Source organism: Somniosus microcephalus, chromosome 7 (assembly GCF_052327205.1).
Source record: "Somniosus microcephalus isolate GS21.2 chromosome 7, FLI_Smic_1.0, whole genome shotgun sequence".
In the NCBI taxonomy this organism is placed as follows: domain Eukaryota; kingdom Metazoa; phylum Chordata; class Chondrichthyes; order Squaliformes; family Somniosidae; genus Somniosus; species Somniosus microcephalus.
The window spans coordinates 128,637,894-128,660,665 of record NC_140993.1 but is presented as its reverse complement, the minus strand read 5'-3'; the positions used below and the strand labels follow the sequence as shown (position 1 = coordinate 128,660,665).

Genomic DNA, 22,772 nt, shown 5'->3' with positions numbered 1-22,772 from the left:
CCCGTCGCTCGCTCTCTTTCCCCCCCCGTCGCTCGCTCTCTCTTCCCCCCCCCGTCGCTCGCTCTCTTTCCCCCCCCCGTCGCTCGCTCTCTTTCCCCCCCGTCGCTCGCTCTCTTTCCCCCCCCCGTCGCTCGCTCTCTTTCCCCCCCCGTCGCTCGCTCTCTTTCCCCCCCCCGTCGCTCGCTCTCTTCCCCCCCCGTCGCTCGCTCTCTTTCCCCCCCCGTCGCTCGCTCTCTTTCCCCCCCCGTCGCTCGCTCTCTTCCCCCCCGTCGCTCGCTCTCTTCCCCCCCGTCGCTCGCTCTCTTCCCCCCCGTCGCTCGCTCTCTTCCCCCCCCGTCGCTCGCTCTCTTCCCCCCCCGTCGCTCGCTCTCTTCCCCCCCCCGTCGCTCGCTCTCTTCCCCCCCCGTCGCTCGCTCTCTTCCCCCCCCGTCGCTCGCTCTCTTCCCCCCCGTCGCTCGCTCTCTTCCCCCCCCGTCGCTCGCTCTCTTCCCCCCCCGTCGCTCGCTCTCTTCCCCCCCCGCTCGCTCCCCCCGCTCTCTTCCCCCCCCGTCGCTCGCTCTCTTCCCCCCCCCGTCGCTCGCTCTCTTCCCCCCCCGTCGCTCGCTCTCTTCCCCCCCCGTCGCTCGCTCTCTTCCCCCCCCGTCGCTCGCTCTCTTCCCCCCCGTCGCTCGCTCTCTTCCCCCCCGTCGCTCGCTCTCTTCCCCCCCCGTCGCTCGCTCTCTCCCCCCGTCGCTCGCTCTCTTCCCCCCGTCGCTCGCTCTTTCCCCCCCGTCGCTCGCTCTCTTCCCCCCCCGTCGCTCGCTCTCTTCCCCCCCCGTCGCTCGCTCTCTTCCCCCCCCGTCGCTCGCTCTCTTCCCCCCCCGTCGCTCGCTCTCTTCCCCCCCCGTCGCTCGCTCTCTTCCCCCCCCGTCGCTCGCTCTCTTCCCCCCCCGTCGCTCGCTCTCTTCCCCCCCCGTCGCTCGCTCTCTTCCCCCCCCGTCGCTCGCTCTCTTCCCCCCCCGTCGCTCGCTCTCTTCCCCCCCCGTCGCTCGCTCTCTTCCCCCCCCCGTCGCTCGCTCTCTTCCCCCCCCGTCGCTCGCTCTCTTCCCCCCCGTCGCTCGCTCTCTTCCCCCCCGTCGCTCGCTCTCTTCCCCCCCCGTCGCTCGCTCTCTTCCCCCCCCGTCGCTCGCTCTCTTCCCCCCCCGTCGCTCGCTCTCTTCCCCCCCCGTCGCTCGCTCTCTTCCCCCCCGTCGCTCGCTCTCTTCCCCCCCGTCGCTCGCTCTCTTCCCCCCCCGTCGCTCGCTCTCTTCCCCCCCCGTCGCTCGCTCTCTTCCCCCCCCGTCGCTCGCTCTCTTCCCCCCCCGTCGCTCGCTCTCTTCCCCCCCCGTCGCTCGCTCTCTTCCCCCCCCGTCGCTCGCTCTCTTCCCCCCCCGTCGCTCGCTCTCTTCCCCCCCCCGTCGCTCGCTCTCTTCCCCCCCCGTCGCTCGCTCTCTTCCCCCCCCGTCGCTCGCTCTCTTCCCCCCGTCGCTCGCTCTCTTCCCCCCCCGTCGCTCGCTCTCTTCCCCCCCCGTCGCTCGCTCTCTTCCCCCCCGTCGCTCGCTCTCTTCCCCCCCCGTCGCTCGCTCTCTTCCCCCCCCGTCGCTCGCTCTCTTCCCCCCCCGTCGCTCGCTCTCTTCCCCCCCCGTCGCTCGCTCTCTTCCCCCCCCCCGTCGCTCGCTCTCTTCCCCCCCGTCGCTCGCTCTCTTCCCCCCCCGTCGCTCGCTCTCTTCCCCCCCCGTCGCTCGCTCTCTTCCCCCCGTCGCTCGCTCTCTTCCCCCCCCGTCGCTCGCTCTCTTCCCCCCCCGTCGCTCGCTCTCTTCCCCCCCCGTCGCTCGCTCTCTTCCCCCCCCGTCGCTCGCTCTCTTCCCCCCCCGTCGCTCGCTCTCTTCCCCCCCGTCGCTCGCTCTCTTCCCCCCGTCGCTCGCTCTCTTCCCCCCCCGTCGCTCGCTCTCTTCCCCCCCCGTCGCTCGCTCTCTTCCCCCCCGTCGCTCGCTCTCTTCCCCCCCCGTCGCTCGCTCTCTTCCCCCCCGTCGCTCGCTCTCTTCCCCCCCCGTCGCTCGCTCTCTTCCCCCCCGTCGCTCGCTCTCTTCCCCCCCGTCGCTCGCTCTCTTCCCCCCCGTCGCTCGCTCTCTTCCCCCCCCGTCGCTCGCTCTCTTCCCCCCCCGTCGCTCGCTCTCTTCCCCCCCCGTCGCTCGCTCTCTTCCCCCCCGTCGCTCGCTCTCTTCCCCCCCCGTCGCTCGCTCTCTTCCCCCCCCGTCGCTCGCTCTCTTCCCCCCCCGTCGCTCGCTCTCTTCCCCCCCCGTCGCTCGCTCTCTTCCCCCCCCGTCGCTCGCTCTCTTCCCCCCCCGTCGCTCGCTCTCTTCCCCCCCCGTCGCTCGCTCTCTTCCCCCCCCGTCGCTCGCTCTCTTCCCCCCCCGTCGCTCGCTCTCTTCCCCCCCCGTCGCTCGCTCTCTTCCCCCCCGTCGCTCGCTCTCTTCCCCCCCGTCGCTCGCTCTCTTCCCCCCCCGTCGCTCGCTCTCTTCCCCCCGTCGCTCGCTCTCTTCCCCCCCCGTCGCTCGCTCTCTTCCCCCCCCGTCGCTCGCTCTCTTCCCCCCCCGTCGCTCGCTCTCTTCCCCCCCCGTCGCTCGCTCTCTTCCCCCCCCGTCGCTCGCTCTCTTCCCCCCCCGTCGCTCGCTCTCTTCCCCCCCCGTCGCTCGCTCTCTTCCCCCCCCGTCGCTCGCTCTCTTCCCCCCCCGTCGCTCGCTCTCTTCCCCCCCCGTCGCTCGCTCTCTTCCCCCCCGTCGCTCGCTCTCTTCCCCCCCCCGTCGCTCGCTCTCTTCCCCCCCCGTCGCTCGCTCTCTTCCCCCCCGTCGCTCGCTCTCTTCCCCCCGTCGCTCGCTCTCTTCCCCCCCCGTCGCTCGCTCTCTTCCCCCCCGTCGCTCGCTCTCTTCCCCCCCCGTCGCTCGCTCTCTTCCCCCCCCGTCGCTCGCTCTCTTCCCCCCCCGTCGCTCGCTCTCTCCCCCCGTCGCTCGCTCTCTTCCCCCCCGTCGCTCGCTCTCTTCCCCCCCGTCGCTCGCTCTCTTCCCCCCCGTCGCTCGCTCTCTTCCCCCCCGTCGCTCGCTCTCTTCCCCCCCGTCGCTCGCTCTCTTCCCCCCGTCGCTCGCTCTCTTCCCCCCCGTCGCTCGCTCTCTTCCCCCCCCGTCGCTCGCTCTCTTCCCCCCGTCGCTCGCTCTCTTCCCCCCCGTCGCTCGCTCTCTTCCCCCCCGTCGCTCGCTCTCTTCCCCCCCGTGCTCGCTCTCCCCCCGTCGCTCGCTCTCTTCCCCCCCCGTCGCTCGCTCTCTTCCCCCCCGTCGCTCGCTCTCTTCCCCCCCCGTCGCTCGCTCTCTTCCCCCCCCGTCGCTCGCTCTCTTCCCCCCCGTCGCTCGCTCTCTTCCCCCCCGTCGCTCGCTCTCTTCCCCCCCCGTCGCTCGCTCTCTTCCCCCCCGTCGCTCGCTCTCTTCCCCCCCGTCGCTCGCTCTCTCCCCCCCCCGTCGCTCGCTCTCTTCCCCCCCCGTCGCTCGCTCTCTTCCCCCCCCGTCGCTCGCTCTCTTCCCCCCCGTCGCTCGCTCTCTTCCCCCCCCGTCGCTCGCTCTCTTCCCCCCCCCGTCGCTCGCTCTCTTCCCCCCCCGTCGCTCGCTCTCTTCCCCCCCGTCGCTCGCTCTCTTCCCCCCCCCGTCGCTCGCTCTCTTCCCCCCCCCGTCGCTCGCTCTCTTCCCCCCCCGTCGCTCGCTCTCTTCCCCCCCCGTCGCTCGCTCCTTCCCCCCCGTCGCTCGCTCCTTCCCCCCCCGTCGCTCGCTCTCTTCCCCCCCCCGTCGCTCGCTCTCTTCCCCCCCCCGTCGCTCGCTCTCTTCCCCCCCCCGTCGCTCGCTCTCTTCCCCCCCCCGTCGCTCGCTCTCTTCCCCCCCCCGTCGCTCGCTCTCTTCCCCCCCCCGTCGCTCGCTCTCTTCCCCCCCCCGTCGCTCGCTCTCTTCCCCCCCCCGTCGCTCGCTCTCTTCCCCCCCCGTCGCTCGCTCTCTTCCCCCCCCGTCGCTCGCTCTCTTCCCCCCCCGTCGCTCGCTCTCTTCCCCCCCCGTCGCTCGCTCTCTTCCCCCCCCGTCGCTCGCTCTCTTCCCCCCCCGTCGCTCGCTCTCTTCCCCCCCCCGTCGCTCGCTCTCTTCCCCCCCCCGTCGCTCGCTCTCTTCCCCCCCCCCCGTCGCTCGCTCTCTTCCCCCCCCCGTCGCTCGCTCTCTTCCCCCCCCGTCGCTCGCTCTCTTCCCCCCCCCGTCGCTCGCTCTCTTCCCCCCCCCGTCGCTCGCTCTCTTCCCCCCCCCCCCGTCGCTCGCTCTCTTCCCCCCCCGTCGCTCGCTCTCTTCCCCCCCGTCGCTCGCTCTCTTCCCCCCCCCGTCGCTCGCTCTCTTCCCCCCCCGTCGCTCGCTCTCTTCCCCCCCCCGTCGCTCGCTCTCTTCCCCCCCCGTCGCTCGCTCTCTTCCCCCCCCCGTCGCTCGCTCTCTTCCCCCCCCGTCGCTCGCTCTCTTCCCCCCCCGTCGCTCGCTCTCTTCCCCCCCCGTCGCTCGCTCTCTTCCCCCCCCGTCGCTCGCTCTCTTCCCCCCCCGTCGCTCGCTCTCTTCCCCCCCCGTCGCTCGCTCTCTTCCCCCCCCGTCGCTCGCTCTCTTCCCCCCCCGTCGCTCGCTCTCTTCCCCCCCCGTCGCTCGCTCTCTTCCCCCCCTCCTCCCCCCTCTCCTTTCCCCCCCCTCCCTCTCCTTTTCCCCCCCTCCCTCTCCTTTTCCCCCCCTCCCTCTCCTTTTCCCCTCTCCCTCTCCTTTTCCCCCCCCTCCCTCTCCTTTTCCCCCCCCTCCCTCTCCTTTTCCCCCCCCCTCCCTCTCCTTTTCCCCCCCCTCTCCTTTTCCCCCCCCTCCCTCTCCTTTCCCCCCCCCTCCCTCTCTCTCTCTCTCCCCTTCCCACACAGACAGACAAACATATATATAATATTATTTCTACTTGTTTCATAACAACATGCCCTCAAAAAACCCTCGGCACCGCCGGGCACTCCAGCTAGTATTGGTATAAATGGGAGAAATTGTTAAATTAAAGAACATACCACCTTTCCATTTTAAGTAAAGCCATGGATGTCTTTATTTTCAACACATCAATTAGGCCACCTCAGTGTTTCCTGCTAAAGAGAGCAATTTCTGAAACCTTTCCTTCTAACCAAGGCACTCAGCTATCATGTTAGTTGCACTGCCAGAACAATGTGCCTAACCCGATCACTAGAAGTGCAGCCTCAAGGCCACTTTCTCAAATAGCTCAACCACATTCTGTGGCATGAAAATGTAGATTCTGTGGAAAGTCTGTCCAGGGTTTATGGACACCTTGATTTCAATGTAACAAATGTTTGTAAAATTCAAGGGTGAAGTATGGTCACTGTTGACTGTATATTGGTGCAGTACAAATCCCATATATGTATCAGCCAGGCACCTCCAAGGGGCCCAGTGTGAAATAGCAACACTCTTAGCCAAAGCATGGTCAAGTCAGTTTCCACAAATTAAGCTAGCTGGAAATAGACTTCAAGCTCATTTTTCATGTGGCTCCACAAGGAGGTAGCCCTGAAAAAGCCTCTCTTATCCCCTGTCTAGAGAATTTCTCAAGTCTTTTCTCAGTTTCTCCTCTTAGTATGGCTTGTTTACTATATTCTGATGTTTGGGGAAAATAATAATTCTTGAGGCTTTATTAGCAAAACAAGAGCCTATGCTCCGATCTTCTGGCCCACCAGGATTGTGTACAGGTGACCACAATGGATGGATAGATTTGGCACAGTGACTTGCCAAGCTCAGACATAAGAACATAAGAATTAGGAGCAGGCCATACGGCCCTTCGATCCTGCTTCGCCATTCAGTAAGATCTTTGACCTCAACTCCACTTTCCCGCCTGATCCCCATACCCCTTGATTCCCCTAGAGTCCAAAAATCTATCTCAACCTTGAATATACTCAACGACTCAGCATCCACAACCCTTTGGGGTAGAGAATTCCAAAGACTCACAATCCTCTGAGTGAAGAAATTCCTCCTCATCTTTGTCTTAAATGGCAGATCCCTTATCCTGAGACTATGCCCCCTAGTTCTAGACTCTCCAGTCAGGGGAAACAAACTCTCAGCATCTACTCTGCCAATCCCCCTCAGAATCGTATCTGTTTCAATGAGATCACCTCTCATTCTTCTAAACTCCAGAGAGTATAGGCCCAATCTACTCCATCTCTCCTCATAGGACAACCCTCTCAACCCAGGAATCAACCTAGGGAACCTTTGTTGCACTGCCTCTAAGGCATGTATGTCCTTTCTCAGATAGGGAGACTGAAACTGCACAGTACTCCAGATGTGGTCTCACCAAAGCCCTGTACAACTGTACTCTTATACTCCAGTCCCCTTGCAATAAAGGCTAACATGCCATTTGCCTTCCTAATTGCTTGCTGTACCTGCATGCTAACTCTTTCCTGTACAAGGACACCTAAATCTCTCTGAACAGCAACATTTAATAGTTTCTCACCATTTAAAATATATTCTGTGTTTCTATTCTTCTTACCAAAGTGAATTTCCTCACATTATACTCCATCTGCCACTTTATTGCCCACTCACTTAACCTGTCTATATCCCTTTACTCTGAAGACTTTGAAAAATGGAAGCAATTTCTCCACTGGTACCACAATTGAGCCATGCTCTAAAATCTGTGTATAAAAAGAAATACAAAATGAACTGTTCCAGTCTTTTTAAGTTAATAGTAAGAAGGCTAACTGATTTGTACAATTGGCTTAAATTACTAGTAGTGTATGGGCTGCTTGAACAGTTTATGAACACTTGTAATCTCACTTGAAAAGCATTTTGTCATTTTTTTATCCTGCTTGGATATTGATCAGTCATCAGGCTCTCACTCAATTGGGAAAATGTACATGCTGGAACAGGTCTGCCGTTTTGTTCAATTTCAATTTTATTTGCCATATGTAACTAGTACAATGGAATACTTACTCCCCGATCACTCCCACAATAAGCTGTGGGAGCTCAGAGACACGTCGCTATTCTCCAGTGCCATGTTCAGAAAAAGTAAATTCAATGACATCCGCTCCGTCACCGCGGCCTCCTCCTCACTGTTGCCGGCTCCCCGATGTGGTGGCCTACTTCTCCCGCTCACGGTCCGGCTTCTGGCCACCATGCCCGGCTCTCCCTCCTCCCAGTCGGACTGCGAGCTTCCCGCCGAGGAGCTGCCAGCCGACGTGCTGTAGCGGGTCGTCGTAGCTGCTGCTGCGCTGCCGCTGCCCGACTCGCCGAACACATCGTCGAGATGTATAAGCTCCGGTCGCCGCGGCCTCCTCCTCACTGTCGCCGGCTCCACGGTCCGACGGCCCGGGGCCTGCTTCTCCCACTCACGGTCTGGCCTCTGGCCGCCATGCCCAGCTCCCCTCCTCCCAGTCGGAATGCGAGCTTCCCGCCGAGGAGCTGCCGGCCAACGTGTTGTAGCGGGTCGTCGTGGCTGCTGCTTGTTGCTGCCTCCGCCCGACTCGCCGAACACATGGCTCCGGGAGCGGGCGGCGGGGGAGCGGGCCGTCCGAAGCAGGGAGAGCGCTTACCTGCGGACCGCCTCGGTCGCCATCTTGACTTTTAATGAGATCACTAACTTGCCATCGAAATGGTTTAAAAGGTTTTCAACTGAAATAATTTCAAAATTAGAATTTTTTTATTTTGGCTGAAGTTTTCCTTTTGATACTGGGGAATATAGCCTCTTTTTGAAATTTGTGTTCACTTAAAGTACTGCCAGATAAGTGTTAGTTGCACTGCTAGAACAATGGCCTAGAAATTCAGTTGCGTGCGCCAGCCGTTAGCGCCTTAGGAGGAGTAGATCTCGAGCGCTAGGCACTTAGCGGCCGGGCGCAGGTCGATCTGCGCCTACGCCCAACTTCAGTAGACATTTAGCGCCGGCGCGAAGTGTTTGCGTGCGCTCAGCTGCGCGCGCAGCTTAGGACGTCATTTCGTCGTGCAACGCCCTTTGTGCGCCCCAAACCGGAACTTCAGTCGCTCCCGCCCAATGTGGGCGTGGCGGTGCTAAGAACTGTGAAGTGGAACGCAGCAGAGGCCCTGCAGGCCTCGGGGAGCGCTAATTAAAGGGCACTTACACTGAACTATAAAGGCCAGCCATTTTGCTGCAATGACTTTTGTGCAATGGATTTCTGGACAGAGACCAAGGAAGAGACCTTACTGATTTGGCCCAACATAGGAGAGGTATTTTTGGCTTCTGGCCAGAACTTGGAAATTTGCCTCATTGTGATTTCATTGTTTGCAAGTATATTATGGGGGCTGCATGGGGTTCCAACCCTCAGTTCCAGCATTATGTGCGAAGGGCTCGCAGACGCTGTGTGAGAGGGGCAGCCATGCCTAGATGCAGAGGGGGCATCAGGCGTCGGCAACGTAGGCCTTACCCACTCAGGGAATACCGCCAGCAGGTGTCCTATCTCACCATGACTGCCGCGCAGTGTGTTAAGAGGCTGCGCTTCAGAAGGGAGGTGGTTGCAGAGACCTGCCAGCTGCTTCACAGAGATCTGCGTCCACAGCTGATGTGCAGGACGTCTCTGTCGGTGGAAGTGAAGGTCACGGTGGCTCTGAACTTTTATGCAAGCGGCTCCTTCCAAGCCGCTGCTGGGGACATAGCTAACATACCCCAGTTCGCCGTGCATCGCTGCATCCGGCAGGTCACCGATGCCCTTTTCACAAGGAGACACCAATTCATCTCCTTCCCCATGACCCTAGAGAGGCAGGAGCAGCGTGCAGTCGGATTTGCGAGGATCGCGGACTTCCCCATGGTGCAGGGCGCCATTGACTGCACGCATGTGGCTTTGCGGGCACCTATCGACAATGCCGAGGATTACCGCAACCGGAAGGGCTACCATTCCCTCAATGTACAGCTGGTGTGTGACAACAGGCAGCGCATCCTAGCTGTCAATGCCCGCTTTCCAGGCAGCAGCCACGATGCATTTATCCTGCGCCAGACTACTGTGGCTGACATGTTCCAGGCACAGCCTTCCCCAAGAGGATGGCTTATCGGGGACAAAGGCTATCCTTTGTGTACATGGCTCATGACCCCGCTCCGCGCGCCCAGGACCCCTGCTGAGGAGGCATACAACGAAAGCCATCAAGCCACAAGGAACATCATAGAGCAAACGATTGGCGTCCTCAAGCAACGGTTCCGCTGCCTGGATCGCTCCAGCGGATCTCTGCAGTATTCGCCGGATAGAGTCTCCCAGTTCGTCGTCGTTTGCTGCATGCTGCACAACCTGGCTATCCGCAGGACTCGGGCACTGCCACCTCACGTTGGACCACCACCTCAGGAGGAGGAGCAGGAGGGCCCTGAGGAGGAGGAGGAGGAGTACCCGCCCAGGAGGGAGCCACAAGGTCCAAGGGCCGTCTGTCGGCGGCTTATTGAACGACACTTCTAGGCCCCCTGTCAGGGAATGGCTTGTGGCAATGAAGGGACATGAATGCAGCCGCTCCGCAAGCCCTCAGCCGGTTAACGCAACAACCACTTCAAACATCACACATGGACAAGCTGAATAAAGAAAAAGCTTTATTGAACAAGCTCAGGGCCCTTCCCACATGAAACCCAAAAACAGACAACACCCCCAAAAAACAGTCAAACACATGACTCACTCCCACAACCTGGGGAGGAATAACAAAACTTTTCCATCCAAATGGCCTTCATCCTCAGCCTTACCAAAACAACCCCCCCCATAGACAACACAACCACCCCCATATAAAAAAACATTTGGCAACACTCTAATTTGTGTGCCGAGAGGGCGAGTCCTTGTCCAGCCTTTTCCGGCCCCTGGCCGACCTGCTGCTCCGCCTCAACCTGGGCCCTGTGGGTGCTGCAAGGCTGGGGGAAGGCTCCTGAGGGGCACATTGCATGACGGCAGATGCCCTTGGGGGTCGGCCTAGACGAGCTCTGGCCCTCTGGGCCGGCTGCTGACTGCTGCAGCTGTGGCTGGGCAGCATCAGTCTCTCCAGCAGCTCGTGGCAGCTTCGCTGGGGGAGTGGCAGTGGCGGCTGCAGCAATGGGGGCAAGCTGGCTGATGCCAGGTGCTCGCTGCTCGCCTGAGACACTGGCACTCGGCCGGGCTGGCATTGCAGCAAGCGCAGCAATCTGCTGAAGGCCAGACCGCTGTGCTGCTGCAGCGCGGCGGGTGCCCTGGCGATGCCTGCCTGACACAGCGAGTGTGGCAGCAGTGAGTGCCCGTACTGCCCTGGTCTGTGCCCGCATCAGACCAGCCAATGACTGCACGGCACCACTGATCAACTGGCCACTCGCTGCATGTGCTGCCCTGAAGTCATCCCGACTCGCGTCCTGTGCTGCCCTGAATTCGGCCCGACTCGCGTCCTGTGCTGCCCTCAATTCGGCCCGACTCGCGTCCTGTGCTGCCCCGAATTGTTCGAGACCCCTGGCCTGTGCTGCCCCGAGTTGTTCGAAACCCCTGGCCTGTGAGGCCCCGAAATCTGACACACTATGAGCCAGGGACTCGATGGCCTCAGGCAACCGTGCCACAACCCCCATGAACTCAGTGTGCCGGCGATCCGAATCCGCGGACATTTGATCGAGGAGGCGCACCTCCTGGACGAGGACCGTCTCCGGACTGGAGGCCGGACTCTCCCTCTGGGGAGAAGGCCGCCGAGCTGCCCGACCCTTCCCGCGTGGCTGGACGCCACTGGGCCCAGCAACTACACTCCCCTGCAACACTTTCTCCCCCCCCCCCCCCCCCTCTGGGGAGAAGGCAGCCGAGCTGCCCGACCCTTCCCGCGTGGCTGGACGCCACTGGGCACAGGAGCTACACTCCCCTGCAACACTTCCCCCCCCCCCCCCCTCTGGGGAGAAGGCCGCCGAGCTGCCCGACCCTTCCCGCGTGGCTGGACGCCACTGGGCACAGGAGCTACACTCCCCTCCGACACTTCCCCCTGGCTCTCCTCCAGGGAAGACGTGTCCCCTCCATTGCCATCCCCTGGCGCGGATGAGGGTTCTCCCGATGGGCCGCCTTCCTCTTGCTCCTCCTTGTCCTCCTCTTCCGAGGGACTGTCACTGGCAGCTTCAGGGACCTCCTCCTCACCAGCTGAAAGCAGGAAGGCACAAGAGTAGCTTTAGAGTGAGGACAGGGCGTCAGCGAGGGAGGCATGAGTGGTGGCATTCAGCGCATTGGTCGGACAGTGGCAAAGGATGTAGTTCTGAAGCGCAAGGGGAACGAGAGAGGCCCAAAAGGTCATGTCCTTACCATTGGGGCCCAGCACAGGGTCGGCATCTCCACATGCAACGGGGCCAATCAGCCGGCCACCCATGAGTCGACCCACGCGCTCCTCCAGGTCACTGAGCTGCTGGAACTGGGGACGGCCTCCCCCGGTGACAGTCCGCCTCCTCAGATTCTGGGCCAGCTTGGCCTGCAAGAGAAAGGACGGCCTCTAAGTACGGTGTGGTGCCCTGTTGTTGTGTGCACTGCCTCCCATGGTCGAATAGCTTGGCCAGTGTGGTGCCCTGTTGCTGTATGCACTGCCTCCCATGGTCGAATAGCTTGGCCAGTGTGGTGCCCTGTTGCTGTATGCACTGCCTCCCATGGTGGAATAGCTTGGCCAGTGTGTAAAGTGCAGAAAGTGCAATTGATGTTCATGCCAGTGCCATAGCTGCTGGATGAGGGCTGGCCATTAGGGCTTTGAGGTCCCTTTGCCCATAATGTGAGGTGCACATGCAAGGATGAGGAGGACACTGGAAAGGGTACTCACCCTGACAATCCGAGTGAGGTCGTTAAACTTTTTCCGGCATTGGACACCAGTCCTGGGGACATCGCAGGTGGCTGTGACCCTCTGGGCGATATCCCTCCAGGCTCTCCTGTACACCCTGGTGGCAGGCTTCTTGCCACTGTCCGGGAACAAGATATGGCGTCTCCTCTCCAAAGCCCTAACCAGCACCTTTAAATCATGGGCAGAGAAGCGCTGCGCTCGCTCACGGGCCCTCTGCATCCATCCTGGCGCTATTTCTCTCCAGCAGCAGTGTTTAGGCCTAGCTGGAGGGCTGCAGTATCCAGGGCGTGGCAGCAGACCAAGTCGACCCTTCCCCCTTTAAGAGCTGGCCGGCGCCAGGGTGTCTGCTGTCAATCAAGACATGACCGCACCTGCGCTGCGCCCGGCCTCGGCGGTATCAGTCTGCACCGCCGGCTTAGCGCCTAAAGATAGCCGTGCATCGCCAGTTTTAGCGCTCGAGCAAACTCCTTGGCCAAAGCTACTGAATATCGGCGAAGTGGCCTCCACTTTCCGGCGGGCGCAAACTTTAGCGGCCGCCCGACTTTACCGCCCCAAAAGTGGCTATACTGAATTTCTAGGCCAATGTGCCTAACCCGATCACTAGAAGTACAGCTTCTCTTGCACCATTTCCATTTTCCACTCCAGTTATTTTTGTTTGTGACATTGTTAATTTTGTATAATTTAGAGGTGGAAATATGAACAATTTTGTGCTTTTAGCCTATATAGAGCTGAAATGAAATTGCCCTAACTATAGCAACCGAGGATCCTTTCGCCCTCACAGCGGAGACTAATGCTATCACTCTGGGCTCGATTGATGCTCCAACTCAAAGTTACAATACATTATGCTTTACAAATTTTAAAAGACTTCTTTTGGCTGTAGTCTCAATTGAAGTTGCATTAAAGTCTGGACAACTCGCCAAACCTTCAATAACATAGATTTCTGACTAAAACTAAATCTAATTTCAAAGATGTTAACTTGTCATATTTAATATAGAAATTCTTACGGTTGTCTTAAAAATTCAGTCTTCGTTTCCTTGCAATTTCTCAAAAAGCTCTTCCCTCTAGAACCCTAGCCTGTCCATCTAACTTTAATTTGAACTATAAAATCAGTTAAATCATAGAAATGATAGCAGCAGTATTGCCAACTGTGAGACACGCGATTTCCGAGTGAAATAAAGCTTCTCTGGATTTTTTTTTGGGGGGGCGGGGAATGCTGATTTGCCTATGCGCGAAAAGATACGTGATTTGCACACGTGCAAAAAAATAACAGTGGGTTCAGAGGGCTTTCCATAACATCCAGAGATTTAGGCGTTCCATCGCAAGTGAAGCTTTATTTCAATCGGAAATTGCGTGTCTCACAATGGAATCGTGAGAGTTGGCAATACTGTCTCTGGAAGTTTTGAGACCTGCACTCCACCCCTGTTTCCTGTTTCCCTTGCTTTATGCCCTCAAAATAAGCATTCCTCAATTGCATATTGCAGGAACATTGGCTCTGGCCAGTTCTGAAATGCAACCTTATTCCAAATTTTAAGGGAGGTATGACATAGATCTGGGATAGAGACCCATAATGTAATGCAATCGTATCTGTGGCAGCATTCTATCGTCATAAATACACCCAGACCCCCCTTTATCCAACATTTGCTCAGTTTTTGGTCAATCTTGTTTGGTTTTCATGCTTGACTTTAACATTCATTCGGACTCGGTCACTGATGCTAGGGAAGTTAAATACACTGAGTTAAAACATTCATGGGAAGAGATCTTGTTCAGAGGATGCTTTCCCAGATGCAAATCAAGCACTCTGGTTTATTTCTAGGGGAATAAAATTGAAAAGTAGGGAAGTTATGCTAAGCGTGTATCGAACCTTGGTTAGACCATACTTGGAGTACTATGTACAGTTCTGGTCGCCATATTATAAAAAGGATATGGAGGCACTGGAGAGGGCGCAACAAAGATTTACAAGGATGATCCCAGAAATGGGAGGTTACACCCATCAGGAAAGGATGAACAGGCTGGGTCTCTTTTCTCTTGGAAAGAGAAGGCTGAGGGGTGACCTAATAGTGGTCTTTAAAATTATGAAAGGTTTTGTTAGAGTCGACACAGAGAGAGTGTTTCCACTTGTGGGGAAGAGCATAACTAGAGGCCATCAATATAAGGTAGTCACCAAGAAATCAACTAAGGAATGCAGAACAAATTACTTTACCCAGAGAGTGGTGAGAGTGCGGAACTCGCTACCACATGGAGTGGTTGAGGCGAATAGTATAGCATTTAAGGGGAGGCTAGATAAGCATATGGGTCAGAGCGATCATAATATGATAGAATTCTTCATTAGGATGGAGAGTGAAGTAGTTGACTCGGAGACTAGGGTCCTGAATTTAAATAAAGGAAACTACGATGGTATGAGGCGCGAATTGGGTAGGATTGATTGGGGAATGTCACTCAAAGGGTTGATGGTAGATAGGCAATGGCAAACATTCAAAGACCGCATGGATGAACTACAGAAATTGTTCATCCCAGTTTGGGATAAGAATAAAACAAAAAGGGTGACTCAACCGTGGCTAACAAGGGAAATTAGGGATAGCATAAGATCCAAGGAGAGGGCATATAAATTGGCCAGAAAAAGCAGTAACCCTGAGCATTGGGAGCAGTTTAGGATTCAACAAAGGAGGACAAAGGGATTAATTAAGAAGGGGAAAATAGAATATGAAAGTAAGCTTGCGGGGAACATAAAAACTGACTGTGAGCTTTTATAGATATGTGAAGAGAAAAAGATTAGTGAAATCAAGTGCAGGTCCCTTGCAGTCAGAAGCAGGGGAAGTTATAATGGGGAACAAAGAAATGGCAGACCAATTAAATGAATATTTTGGTTCTGTCTTCACAAAGGAGGACACAAATAACCTCCCACAGATGTTGGAGAACATAGGGTCTGATGAGAGGGAGGAACTGAAAGAAATCAGTATTTGTAGGGAAATGGTGTTAGGGAAATTGACGGGATTGAAGGCCGATAAATCCCCAGGGCCTGATAATCTACATCCTAGGGTACTTAAGGAGGTGGCCCTAGAAATAGTAGATGCATTGCTGATCATCTTCCAAAATTCGCTGGAATCTGGAACTGTACCCATGGATTGGAGGGTAGCTAATGTTACCCCACTATTCAAAAAGGGTGGTAGAGAGAAAGCGGGTAAGCCTGACATCGGCAGTGGGGAAAATGCTAGAGTCCATTATAAAGGATGTAATAGCTGAGCACTTGGAAAACAGTGACAGGATCGGACAAAGTCAACATGGATTTACAAAAGGTAAATCGTGCTTGACTAATCTACTGGAATTTTTTGAGGATGTAACTGGGAAAATAGATAAGGGAGAACCAGTAGATGTGGTGTATTTGGACTTTCAAAAGGCTTTCGAAAGGACCCGCATAAGAGATTAGCGTGTAAAGTTAAGGCACATGGGATTGGGGGCAAGGTATTGACTTGGGTAGAGAACTGGTTGGCGGACAGAAAGCAGAGCGTAGGAATGAACGGGTCTTTTTCCGAGTTGCAGGCAGTGACTAGTGGGGTACCGCAGGGATCGGTCCTTGGACCCCAGCTAATCACAATATACATTAATGATCTCGATAAGGGAACTAGATGTAATTTCTCCAAATTTGCAGACGACACAAAGCTGGGTGGGCGTGTGTGCTGCGAGGAGGATACCGAGAAACTCCAGGATGATTTGAACAGGTCGGGTGATTGGGCAGAAGCGTGGCAGATGCAATATAACGTGGATAAATGCGAGGTTATCCACTTTGGTGTCAAAAACAGAAAGACAGACTATTATCTGAATGGCAATAGATTGGGAGAAGGGGAAGTGCAACGAGTCCTGGGTGTCCTTGTGCACCAGTTGCTGAAGGTAAGCATGCAGGCGCAGCAGGCGGTGAAGAAGGCAAATGGTAGCGAATTCATAGCGAAAGGGTTTGAGTACAGGAACAAGGATGTCCTGCTGCAGTTGTACAGGGCCTTGGTGAGACCACACCTTGAGTACTGTGTGCAGTTTTGGTCGCCTTATCTGAGAAAGGATGTTCTTGCCATGGAAGGAGTTCAGCGAAGATTCACAAGGCTGATCCCTGGGATGGCAGGAATGACGTATGAGGAGAGATTGGGTCGATTGGGCTTATACTCGCTGGAGTTTAGAAGAATGAGAGGGGATCTCATCGAAACTTATAAAATTCTGACAGGTCTGGACAAACTAGATGCAGGTAGAATGTTCCCGATGGTCGGAGAGTCCAGAACCAGGGGTCATAGTCTAAGGATAAGGGGTAAGCCATTTAGGACAGAGATGAGGAAGAATTTCTTCACCCAGAGAGTGGTGAACCTGTGGAATTCTCTACCACAGAAGGCGGGTGAGGCCAAGTCTTTAAATATATTCAAGAAGGAGTTAGATATATTTCTTAGAGCTAAAGGTATCAAGGGATATGGAGAGAAGGCAGGTACGGGGTACTGAGTTTGGATGATCAGCCATGATCTCATCGAATGGCGGAGCAGGCTCGAGGGGCCGAATGGCCTACTCCTGCTCCTATCTTCTGTGTTCCTATGTTTAGAGGATTATGCTGATAGTTAGGTGAGGAAAGATGGGAGGAGGCTCGAGTGGAGCATAAATGCTGGCATGGACTAGTTGGGCCAAATGGCCCGTTTCTGTGCCATATATCCTATGTAAGTCTATATAAATTTTTGTTCTTGAAAATTAATTTTGAGAGCATTTGTTGTTTTATATACATGCAGCACTGATTTTATTTTTCCTCCTCCCCTACCACCCACTTCCAGTTCTTTTGATGAATACAGTTCAGAACTGAAGTCAGGACGCCTGGAATGGAGCCCTGTCCACAAATCAGAAAAATTCTGGCGAGAAAATGCTGCCAGGTTGAATGAAAAAAACTATGAACTGCTGAAGTAAGTATAATTTCAATATTTGTATTTGCTCCATTCAGATTAATTGGCATTTAAGCCTAGTTAATACCTACTTTTAACTTCTGCATACTCAATTTGGTAGATCCCAGAGGTATTTAATATATGTTGTATAAATGGGATTTTTGTTGTCAGTTTGCATTGTATTATAATCATTGAAAATTTAATAAAATGACATTAAATTAATTGCACTTGGCAATTAGATTATTCATTGAGGACAACAGACTGTAGAAATACTTGAGAGCATTGCATAAGCATCAAGAATGTAAAGTAGATGATAAACCTTTGGGCCTAAAAATTCGGTTGCTTCGCACCTCCCGTTAGCGCCAAGCAACTAGCACCTGGGCGCAGCACCGCCAACGCCTCCTGTGAAAATCGCACCCCGGCTGCGATCTTCGGTAGCGCCCCCTGATTTATCGCCGGACGCTATGTCCGACGGGGTCAGGAGGGCATACCTGCGACCGGGGTGGCGCAAATTAAAGGGGAGGTGCCGGGCGTCCATTTTTGTTGCTGGCCGCCTGCCAGCACCTGCCCCCTCTGCCGTCCCTGGCCTCCTCTGCAGCCCCCCCTTCACTTGAATGCCGGGCTCTTTTGCCTGCACTTCGATCCCTGGTGGCCCAGATGGGCCCCAGGTCGCGCTGCGCTAGGCCCCTCCCATTTAAGAAGGGGAGGAAGGCCCGCAGTACTGCGGAGTGGCGCTGCAGCACATAGTGCCGCGCTATTCACTCGCAGCGCCCCAAGAGGGAGGCGGAGCACTTCCAGTGGCACCCGCTTCCCTCTTGGGGCGCTACCGGTGAATTTCGGCCGCAGGGGCGCTAATTTTTTCGGGGCACTAAAAGTAGCACCCTGGCGAAGTTAGCGGCCCAAAAGGGGCACGGCTCAATTTTTTCCCCTTGCTACCCTGATAATGTTTTCAAGTTGTCGCCCAACAGCGTCTTTCCCTTGCTGGATTACTTTAGTTAATATTATTTATCACGTTTTGCTACCAAATATCAATGCTAGAATTTTACTTAGCAGAACACTATAATTACATTAAAAAAATAATTTAATTTAGAATGATTTAAGCAATTCTTAATGATTGCAATGTGAAAGAAATGCATGCTAACAATGTTCCCGTTAAGTTGCGCGGCTGTCTGGAGGTCCTGCGCAGGCCGCTCACAAGATTTATAACGGTAATGACCACACGTGCAAAAGATTGAATGGTCCGCACAGCCAGTTAAAGGGCCCGCACACCTTACAAAAAAAATTTACAGGGAACATTACATGCTAATCTCATTATTTTGCATTTTAATTTCTCTTGTGAAGGATTCTGACAAGGCTTTTGGAAGTCTCTGATGACCCTCAAGTGTTGGCTGTGGCTGCACATGATATTGGTGAATATGTGCGTCACTACCCTCGGGGAAAACGGTAAGATCTTGTCCGTAAATAAAATTTACAGAAAAAATAATTCCAAATCATCATTGGTTTCTGGATACTTACCATGAAAATGAAAAGGTCATTTATACCATTGATAATTTAGGAAATCAATAACAAATACTTGCATTCCTATAGTGCATCCCATGCACAGAGAAATGTCTGTTTTACATGACAACTAATGGACGCAAACATTTTTATATGATACTGTTGCTTTGAAGGGGATGTCAATGCTATCGGGTTGAAAACTTCTTCCTGCTTAAGCACACAATGTCAGCATCAAGCACTCCCAGGTCAGCTGTTACAATTAAAGGTCATTCTACACTTAACGCAAGAAATAAAACAAGTGAGTTGTAATAAGAACAGGAGTAGGCCATTCAGCCTCACGAACCCCCCCTCCCCCCATTCAGTTAGATCATGGCTGATCTGTATTTTAATGCCATCTACCTGCCTTGGTTCTGTAACCTTTAATAGTCTTGCCTAATTTTGAAGTTATCAATTGACCTAGCTTCAACAGCTTTTTTGTTTGGGGGGAGGGGGGGAGAGAGAGTTCCAGATTTCAACTACCCTTTGTGTGAAGAAGTGCTTCCTGACATCACCCCTGAATGGCTTAGCTCTCATTTTAAGATAATGGCCCCTTGTTCTGGACCCACACCAGAGAAAATAGTTTCTCTCTATATACCCTATCGACTCCTTTAATCATCTAAAACATTTCAATTGGATCACCCCTTCTCAAGGGAATACAAGCCTAGTCTATGCAACCTGCCCTCATTATTTAACCCTTTTAGCCCAATATCGTTCTGGTGAATCTGCGCTGCAACTCCAAGGCCAATATATCCTTCCTGAGGTGCAGTGCCCAGAAACGCACTCCCCCCATCTTATAAAGGAAGGTATAGAGAAATTCTTGCCGTCCGCTGTCACACAGTTCCACCAGCAGGGATGAAAATGGGAAAACCCTGACCCAATAAGCAGGCTGGATCTGAATTCCCCACGAGCATACAAAAAGAGAAGACCAGCAGGCCAATTAAAGCTCACCCGATGTGTTAGATGGTGCAATCTCATGCACCTCCCAACCTGTACTGAGAGAATTCCTGGGGAGGCAGGGAAAAAACTGCGGTCAATTTCAGGAAAAGGTCAGGGAAATTCTTCCTGAAGGTTCCACTGTTAGAACTACTGGACCAGAAAGAGAACTACTGGACCAGAGAGAGAAAAAAAATGTTCTTTCAATTTTCTCACCGACTCTCCTGTAGGTACTGGTCAAAATTGGGCTCCAGGCTCCATCCAAATGACTTCTTTACAAACAAGACCGGACAGCATTAAAAAGCTATTTGACCATGGTAGCGGTATTGCACCCAAGGCTGCTGGTGTTCTCACCTGACTTCCACATACATGAACCTTACCGTGAGGGTCACTAGAAGCAAACAACACTGGGAAGCCTTGCTGACATTTCTCCTCCTGCCTCAAAGACCAGAGTCAAGTCAAAAGCCCTTGACTGCTAACTCGGGGCAGAACTAAACTGCAGCCTTCCTGCTCTGTATCGCTCAAGTCATGTGTTGTGCAGCAAATTAACCAACTAATCTCTGGGGGAAGATGGCTTGAGGCAATTAACTAAAACAATGAGAGAAAAGTAGTAGTTGGGTTATCCATGGGAATAGAGCAGTTTATAACTATTGGCCCATCTCCAATAGCATTGCATATGAGGAGTCAAGACCAAGTGCAGTCATCAGGTGAAGCAGGGTTAGAGGAATAATTGGACCAGGGCGCACTGATGTACTTCAGACTCCACTTTGAAGTCATACATGTTGTCCTTATTTTTATATTTCCATTATAAATTCCTATATCCACATTTACAATGCAAATTGTCCATGCAAATAGTTATAAGCACAAATTCAGTTTAGAAAAGATAGGGAAATTGGGAAAGGAACGGCAGTAGCAATAAACAGGAAACTCTTTTTTTATCCGGCACCGGCGTGGTGCCGGTTTATCAAAAAGTCCAGATTACAGAGAGGTATAGTAAAAGGTACGAGAGCCCCGTACACGGCCACAGATCCAGGCTTCCCTGTTGCTTAGCAACAGGTGCAGGAACCCCGGCCACAAGATCCAGACCTCCCTGTTGCTTAGCAACAGGTGCAGGGACCCCGGCCACAAGATCCAGGCGTCCCTGTTGCTTAGCAACAGGTGCAGGAACCCCGGTTACACAGCCACAGATCCAGGAACGGTCACTAATATGAAGTAAAACTTACCTGAACCTACTCCTGAATTTTGCCGGTTAACAGAGATTTCCGGTTATTTAGGTGCTGGTAAATCGAGAGTTTCCTGTATTTGGTAAGGTACATACCCCTAAAAGGCAAAGGCTCCACTTGTGTAATGAAGCATCCATGATCAACAAATGAGGTAAGAAACGGTATCAAGCTAAAGAAAAAAGCTTGCACAAATGCAAGGGAAAGTGGAAATCCAGCAGACTGGGAAAGCTATTAAGCAACACAGAAATACAAAGAAAGTAATAAAAGGTGCAGAGAGGAATATGAAAAATGCTTGCAGGGGATATTAAAGCTAACTGCAAAAGTTTTTATGAATATATTAAAAGAAAGTGAGTGATAAAGGAGAATATGAGTCCATTAAAGATGGCGAGACTATTAAGGCTAATAAGGAAATAGCAGACTTGAGAAATTAGTACTTTGTATTCATTTTCACAGTGGAGGAAGAGGACGAATACCAGCAGTACAAGGCAACCTAACAAGTCAAGAGGAGGAACTTGGTGGATTTAATATAAGTTTAAATAAAAAAGTACAGTAAGAAAGAAAATAATGGAACTTAAGATAGACAAATCCCCAGGACCTGATGGTTTCCACACCGTTTATTAAAAGAAATAGGCCCTTTGCATATGCAAATGCTGGGCTAACACTGGTTTCAGGTGCAAACCTTCGACGCCTATGGGGGAGCCTTTACCAATATGGCACATGGTGCACCTCCGGCACACCATGTTAATCCACTAGGCACTTATTTTATGCGTTTAAAATGGGCACAACGTGATCCAATTTCTAGGCCCAGGTAACTACATACCTGTCAGTTTAGCATCAATTATGGAGAGTTTACTGGAATATATCATCAGAGACAGAATGACTGAGTATTTGGATAGTATGAGCTAATCAAAGAGAGTCAGCATGGATTTGTGAATGGTAGATCATGTCTGACTAATCTAGTTGAATATTTTGAGGAGGTCGCTAGCATGGTCGATAGAGGAGTGTCTATAGATGTTGTCTATATGGCCTTTCAGAAGGCATTTGATAAGGTTTCGCATAAGGGATTATTAGCAAAAATGAGAGCTCACTGAATTGGCGGTAACCTTGACATGGTTAGTAATTGGAAGGTAGGAGACAGAGTAGGGATAAAGGGGTCGATTTTCCTGAAGCTGTCGGGAAGGAGGCAGGACTACAACTTTCGGGTTATAGACCCACCTACTTCGACGTCCGGCCAATCCGTGCGATTTTCCCTTGTTGACCCCACCCAGCGAGCTCAGCAGGCCAATTAAGGACCACCCGGCAACAGGTGACATCACAGACTGCAATTTCATCTGTCAAGAGTTCTTGACGGATGAAATATCAGTGTTTCACAGCTGTTTGAAGCTGTGAAACACTGACAGGCCGAGTTCTAACATGAGTCCTTCTGCACAGACTCAGTTAGAACTCACACCAGCACTCAAAGCTGAAGGCTGTCACTTTTCACAGATCGCAGCCGTTCAGCTTTAAGTGCCGGGTGAGTGATGGGCTCCTGACGGCTACAGGAAGAAAGGCTGTGAAGGTAAGTACAGGTAAGTAAAAGTTCTGGTAAGTAAAAGTTCTTTACACACTTTAGACACACCAAACACACTTACCTTTGCACTCATGCACCCATCACTCACCTGAACACCGACATCGCGACCCCTCCAACTCCTTCAACCCGACAGCCCGCCTGCTCTAACCTGGCGTGGTTTGGAGCCGTCGGGAATCCCACACGAAACCCCTCAAAATAGGGATTAGGCTAAAAACTGCCTGTTAACTACCTGTTAACAGGCAGTTAATTGGGACTAATCCCTTCCCGCCTGGTTTCGGCGGGTCCCAGTGCGGGGCGGGTACCCGCCACCTCTGAAAGTTGCGCGGAGCGGGGTTTTGGGCGGGATGGTGTCGGGACCCCCGAATTTGGGATTTTCCCCCCCACACGCCTGAAACCCCGCCTGACGGCTCCACGAAAATCGACCCCAAAGGGTTTGTTCTCTGATTGACAGGATGTGACAAGTGATGTTCCCCAGGGATCTGTACTGGGGCCTCAGCTTTGTATATCTAAATTTGCAGATTACCCTATGTTAGGAGGCACAGTAAGTTGTGTGGATGGGACCAGGAAGTCACAAAAGGACAGTCAGACTAAGTGAGTGAACAAAACTATGGTAGATGGTGTTCAATGTGAGGAAGTGTGAGCTCATCTTCTTTGCATCTGAGAAAAACAAATTGAATATTTACTTAATGAGACTAAAAGCTGTGTAGGAGCAAATGGATTTAGGTGTCCATGTACACAAATCACAATGCTAGTGCACAGGTATAAAAAGTAATCAAAA

The 22,772-nt window shown here is 53.7% G+C and overlaps 1 protein-coding gene across 1 annotated transcript in view; it reads left to right on the top strand.

Moving 5' to 3' along the window:
* atp6v1h (ATPase H+ transporting V1 subunit H) overlaps positions 1-22,772 on the top strand; it is a 173,402-nt gene that overhangs the window by 124,679 nt on the left and 25,951 nt on the right. Inside the window, exons 10-11 of the mRNA XM_085993957.1 lie at positions 16,553-16,753; positions 18,074-18,175. Coding sequence (XP_085850083.1) covers positions 16,553-16,753; positions 18,074-18,175 — 303 coding nt within the window. The remainder of the gene's footprint in view (positions 1-16,552; positions 16,754-18,073; positions 18,176-22,772) is intronic.